At 38.8% G+C, this 6993-nt stretch overlaps 1 protein-coding gene across 2 annotated transcripts in view; it reads right to left on the reverse strand.

The window, feature by feature from the left end:
* rnf43 (ring finger protein 43) overlaps positions 1-4046 on the reverse strand; it is a 241885-nt gene extending 237839 nt beyond the window's left edge. For both annotated transcript variants that reach the window (XM_068221384.2, XM_021476374.3), the window contains exon 1: positions 2936-4046. In XM_068221384.2, the coding sequence (XP_068077485.1) occupies positions 2936-3175 (240 nt within the window). In that variant the 5' untranslated portion in view covers positions 3176-4046. The remainder of the gene's footprint in view (positions 1-2935) is intronic.
* Positions 4047-6993: the final 2947 nt, after the last annotated feature.

Genomic DNA, 6993 nt, shown 5'->3' on the forward strand with positions numbered 1-6993 from the left:
CACTACAAATATTTGAGTTTTAAATAAGTGTCTAAATGCTACTCAGGACTGCTATCTGCCACCAAATCTGAAAATGCATGAGATGTAGAGTATAGTATTCCATTATAGATACCGCATTGACATATACACATTCAGCAGATGCTTCAATCTGAAGGATAGTGACGTAAAGTTGGTTTTATATTCGCACATTCTGACTTTTGCATTTAGTAAAAAAGCAAAGCAGCATTTAAAAAGACTAAAACTGATTAATAATAATGAAATCAGCTACTGATATGAGCACAACACAACATCACGGTTCATATAATCTTTACCATGAGTTTTCCTTCTGAAACTGCATGCAAGAGTGACTTCAATACAACACTAGCACTTTAACGGACTGAATGAAAACAATGTGATGCCAGGATTATTGGGTGACTATAGGGTTTTATCCGAATGCAACTTACAAAAAAATAAACAAAGATGGACATATACAAACACATATTTTAAGTTAATTGGACAGATAAATGCACTACAAATAATTCAGTTTTAAATAAGTGTCTAAATGCTACTCAGGACTGCTATCTGCCACCAAATCTGAAAATGCATGAGATGTAGAGTATAGTATTCCATTATAGATACCGCATTGACATAGACACATTAAGCAGATGCTTCAATCTGAAGGATAGTGACGTAAAGTTGGTTTTATATTCGCACATTCTGACTTTTGCATTTAGTAAAAAAGCAAAGCAGCATTTAAAAAGGCTAAAACTGATTAATAATAATGAAATCAGCTACTGATATGAGCACAACACGACATCACGGTTCATATAATCTTTACCATGAGTTTTCCTTCTGAAACTGCATGCAAGAGTGACTTCAATACAACACTAGCACTATTTAACGTACTGAATGAAAACAATGTGATGCCAAGATTATTAGGTAAATACAGGGTTTAATACAAATGCAACTCTCGCTGAACAATGTTGTAGTTTGATGGTCATTGACTACTAATATCATTTAAAATTTGTGAAAAATACTTTTCTGAAATCACATTAAAAGGGTAAAAGTTTGAAAGTACGAATATAAAACCAACTTTACCTCAATCTAGAAGATGACCAACAGCAATATGTATAACATACAAAGCCAAAAGCACAATGCCAGAAAAAAATAAATAAATAAGAATAACAAAATAAGCAAAAAGCTAACGCATTATTTAGCCAAAATGTTGCGCAAACCAGTAACCACTTTGAAACCTGGTAACACTAACTGTAAGTGCCTGAACACCTTTCAGGGCCTCCATCTACCAGATAAATCCTCCAAACACTAAAAATGCATAAGATACACACCGGAATACATCTCCCAAATGTCTTTTCGCTTTCATGCAAATAGCAAATACTGTTAACCTAAAGAGAATCAAAGCAATTCACGACCAGTATTTATTTGACAAGCTAAAAACACCAGCTCTAAGAATACAGTAATGTTTAAAAAAAGTAGTTCATCCAAAAACAAAAGTACAACAGTATTTACTCTCTCTCAAGTGCTTCCAAAGCTTTTATCGGTTTCTTTATTCTATTGAACACAAAGGAAAAAATTTGGAGAATGCTGAGTAACCATTGACCTTCATAGAATTAAATGGTTTTCATCATTCATCAAAATATATTTTGTGTTATTAACAAGCCTGGAACAAGAGAAGGGAGAGTAAATGATGACAGAATTTTCAGTTTTTGGGTGAAGCTTTTTTTTTGTTTTTTTAGAATTGTGAATGATCTTTTTAGGCCAGTTAAAGCCTTCAATAAATGATCCATGAAACACAAATATAGAGGTAAAGTTGGTTTTATATTCGCACATTCGTTCATTTAAAAGTCCCTATATTGTTTACCATGTTACTTTGAATATACGATCGGAATTAGCATGCCAGTATGACTTCTAAACAACATCAACACTATCTAATTCACTGTAAACAATGTTGTACTTTGATAGTCATTTGCTGCTGATATGATTTCCCGATTTACAATTTGCAAAGAATACTTTTCTGAAATTATATTATAAAGGAAAACGTGTGAATATCCGAATATAAAACCAACTTTTCCTCTATGACACAAATCAGTATTCCCTCACACATCTGATGCCGTTTTCCTTATTCATCCAGAACAAAAGCCAAATTTGTTAAAACACACAGAATATTCATGATATACAATATCAGGCAAACCACATCTGTCCCAGTGTGTACTTAGAAAAATGAAGTAAAGTTGGTTTTATATTCACACATTCATTGAAAATTGAAAAGTGACACGCTTCCTATATTATTTACCAAGTTACTTTGAATATTGGGTCTTAAGTTCGACTTCAAAACAACATTCGCATTATTTTATTGACTGTAAACAAAGTTACTTTAATAAGTCATTGACTGCTAATATGATTTCACTATTAAGAATTTGCAAAGAATACTTTTCAGGAATTATATTATTAAGGAAAGTGTCTGAATATCGGAGTATAAAACCAACTTTACCTCTATGCCACAAATCAGTATTCCCTCACACATCTGATGCCGTTTTCCTTATTCATCCAGAACAAAAGCCAAATTTGTTAAAACACACAGAATATTCATGATATACAATATCAGGCAAACCACATCTGTCCCATTGTGTACTTAGAAAAATGAAATAAAGTTGGTTTTATATTCACACATTCATTGAAAATTGACACGCTTCCTATATTATTTACCATGCTTCTTTGTATATTGGGTCTTAAGTTCGACTTCAAAACAACATTAGCACTATTTTATTGACTGTAAACAAAGTTACTTTAATAGTCATTGACTGCTAACATGATTTCACTAAAGAATACTTTTCAGGAATTATATTATTAAGGAGAAAGTACAAAAATGTGCGAATATAAAACCAATAACACCAACAATAATAAACCTCAGCAATGAAAAACACCATCCAGCTCTTACCTGCATGAGTTTCCCCTGAGCTTTACCCTCGCTGCCGCGGACGAACAGCCCTTCGAGAGTGATGGGCCTGCCGGTGGACTCCTGCTTCAGCAGCTTCACCGTGATAGTGGCTCGGGGAGCGGACCGTTCGGACTCCACGGCAGCGGCCAGTTCCAGGCCCGTGTGGCCCAGCGCCACCTGCAAGGCAGCCATGAGCAGCCACGGCCAGAGCCCGGCCAAACGCCGCACAGGAACCCTCATTGTCCCGGCAGCGGCTGCGGGCTCCGGCCATACATTATGCACAGTTCACAAAACAACCCAAACACTCCCAAAACTCCCGGTGCTCACTGACGGAAACCGTCCAAACTAAATCAGTCAGAGCGCTGATGATCTGTTTAAGCAATTCGAATGAACTCCAAATGGAACTTTACTTTTGAACGCTGGCTGTTGATTGGCCTGTATCACTGACAGCGCATGATTGACAGGTGATGGAATATGACAGATAGCCAGTGATTGACAGCGGACAAACTCCTCGCGGGAGCATTGATTTAGGTGAGCAAAAAGAGAGAGTTTGAATAGGAGGTCAATATTATTCGATATTATTATAGATTCCCCTTGTTGTTTCCCGCGCGTCGTGATTGATAACGTGACGTCATAATGACTCCATTATTGTGCGGTGCGCCGCGTCCACTTCAAAGGATTCCAAACATTCCAGAATGTAACAGGTTGTAGCAGAATCGCCGTATCCATCAATGCCACATTGTATCGGTTATTCCACGCTGAGGAGAAACACGTTCAGAAGAGTTCATAATCCCACTGTGAAATCTTTCCCATGAGGGCCAACGTAAAGAAACAAAAAATGCGACGGGGAAAAATTATCCAGATAAAACACGCGTTTTGGAGGAGCGATCGAAAACATCGAGCTGTTTCTGAACACTCGTTTCCATGTTTCTAAATGAATTGAGCTCAATCTTCTCGTACTTCACAAACCTGTTCAACTCGAGTCGAATTAAATCTCCACAGATCCTTTTGGCGAGAAATCCAGTCGCTTCATGTGTAGAATCCGCACGCGCTGGCCAGAAGTACAGTCTCAGTGTTGCTGATCCGAACAGCAGGAACACTGGCAAAGTTTGAAGTTGAGAGAGAGAGAGAGAGTGTGTGTGCGTGTATGTGTGTGTGTGTGTGTGTACCTGCTGACTGTCAGCGAGGGTGGAGCAGAACTGATCCGCCCCATTAAACTCAGACACGCGCGCGCGCACACACACACGGTCACTGCGCCATCTACTGACATGCATACAGTCCCATGCTACATTTCAAACTCAAAAAGCGTGAATATAATCATCACTATTACAATAGTAAGCTGACCAACAACCTTGTAAACTGTGACAGACTTGTGACTGCATAACAACCTCCCTGTACAATTTATAATACATATTACAGGCATGTTAAAATAGAAATCAAATGTTGAAAACTAATATGTGCTTTGTCTGGATGCAAGCAGAAATAAATAAATGGAAAATGTATTAATATTTAGCGAGGATTTGCAATAAAACAAAGTGAATAAAATTTGTTGATGTAAGAAAATGCATCTTTCTTAATGTAAATGTGATTTTAAAATTATTCATTCATTCATTTTCTTTTCGGCTTAGTCCCTTTATTAATCAGTGGTTAACACAGCGGAATGAACCGCCAACTTATCCAGAATGTTTTACTCAGCGATGTCCTTCCAGCTGCAACTCATTACTGGGAAACACCCATACACTCCCACTCACACACACACACTACGGACAACTTAGCCAACCCAATTCCCCTATAGCGCATATGTTTGGACTGTGAGGGAAACCAGAGCACCCGGAGGAAACCCACACCAACACGGGGAGAACATGCAAACTCCACACAGAAATGCCAACGGACTCAGCCGGGGCTTGAACCAGTGACCTTCTTGCCACCATGTCGCCTGATTTTAAATTAAATTTACTTTATCAAGACTTAAGCCAGCTTAAAATGCAGGGCCGTAGCCAGCCTGGTAAAAGGTGGGATTTTTTTCTCAAAAGGTGGACAGTTTTGCAGTTATACAACACATTTTCTATTTAATTATAAGATTAAAAATTGCATTTTAGGCGACACAGTAGGTAGTGCTTTCGCCTAACAGCAAGAAGATCACTGATTCGAGCCTCGGCTGGGTCAGTTGGCGTTTCTATGTGGAGTTACCATGTTCTCCCCAATGTTAGAGTAGGTTTCCTCCGGGTGCTCCGGTTTCCCCCACAGTCCAAACACATGTGCTATTGGGGAATTGGGTAAGCTAAGCTAAAACTGTCCGTAGTGTGTGTGTGTGTGTGTGTGTGTGTGTGTGTGTGTGTGTGTGTGTGTGTGTGTGTGTGTGTGTGTGTGTGTGTGTGTGTGAATGAGAGTGTACAGTATGAGTGTTTCCCAGTGATGGGTTGCAGCTGGAAGAGCATTAGCTGCGTAATACATTTGTTGGATAAGTTGGCGGGTCATTCCACTGTGGCGACCCCTGATTAATAAAGGGACTAAGCCAAAAAGAAAATGAATGAATGAATGAAACTGCATTTTAGTGACTTTTTAAGCATTATTAGCTGAATTAGCTTACCGGATGCTCATCATAACCACACTTTTTAATGCCAAAAATGTTTTCTAAAGATTTATAATGGAGACATTTTAAATAATACTTGAAATAATTAATTCTTCAAATTTCCCCAATAAGATCTGGCTATTGGAATAAAAAAATGAAAACATAATAATAAATAAGAAAATAATAAATAAATAAATAATAATAATAATAAGGGCGGGCGAGGCAGTGGCGCAGAAGGTAGTGCTGTCGCCTCACAGCAAGAAGGCCGCTGGTTCGAACCTCGGCTCAGTTAGCATATCTGTGTGGAGTTTGCATGTTCCCCCTGCCTTCGTGTGGGTTTCCTCCAGGTGCTCCGGTTTCCCCCACAGTCCAAAGACATGCGGTACAGCTGAATTGGGTAAGCTAAATTGTCCGTAGTTGTATGTGTGTGTGTGAATGTGTGTGTTGATGTTTCCCAGAGATGGGTTGCGGCTGGAAGGGCATCCGCTGCGTAAAAACACGCTGGATAAGTTGGCGGTTCATTCCTCTGTGGCGACCCCGGATTAATAAAGGGACAAAGCTGACAAGAAAATGAATGAATGAATGAATAATAAGGGCAGCACAGTGGCGCAGTGGGTAGCACAATCGCCTTACATTAAGTAGGTCGCTGGTTTTAGTCCCGGCTGGGTCATTTGCTGTTTCTGTTCGGAGTTTGCATGTTCTCCCCCTTGTTTGCTTGGGTGTCCTCCGGGTGCTCCAGTTTACCCCAGTCCAAACACATGCGCTATAGGGAAATTAGGTAAGCTAAATTGTCCGTAGTGTATGTCTGTGAAAGAGTGTGTATGGATGTCACCCAGTGTTAAATTGCAGCTGAAAGGCGGTCCACTGCGTAAAACATAATCTGGATAAATTGGCGGTTCATTCCGCTGTGGCGACCCCTGATTAATTAAGGGACTAAGCCGAAAAAAATGAATGAATGAATAATATTAATAATAATAATAATAATAGTGTTCAACCACAATTTTTCAAGCCTCTCTTGTAAAAAAAGTAATAACAACAGCCAAATTAGTATTCAAATCAATTTTAATACGGTCTGCTTTCGGTGTTTCACACCTTTTTATTGCTTATTTTGTGTTTCAAGAATAAGGTTCAAGATTAAGTTACATGTAAAATGTTTTCTCTGTTTAAAAACAGTGCAGTAGTGAGAGATGACTTCTCTTATGGCAGATTGTGAAATAAAAACATTTGTTTGCATTGGCCAAAACTGTTACATCAAAGCGACAGCCAACAAAGGATTCAGCTTGATCTTAAAGCCTTATTAAATGGGTTATTTTCACTATTTATAATGGTATAGCAGTCAAAATAGGACAATTAAGCTCATGTATGGGACAAATTCTGGACCTTAGTCAGTGAGGGGTGGGTCTTTCCAACCACCCGAACCCCTTCTGGCTACAGGCCTGTAATGAGTATAAAGGTTTCTAAAAAAAAAACAGCAATGACACATGGC

This window comes from Danio rerio, chromosome 5 (assembly GCF_049306965.1).
Source record: "Danio rerio strain Tuebingen ecotype United States chromosome 5, GRCz12tu, whole genome shotgun sequence".
Lineage (NCBI taxonomy): Eukaryota > Metazoa > Chordata > Actinopteri > Cypriniformes > Danionidae > Danio > Danio rerio.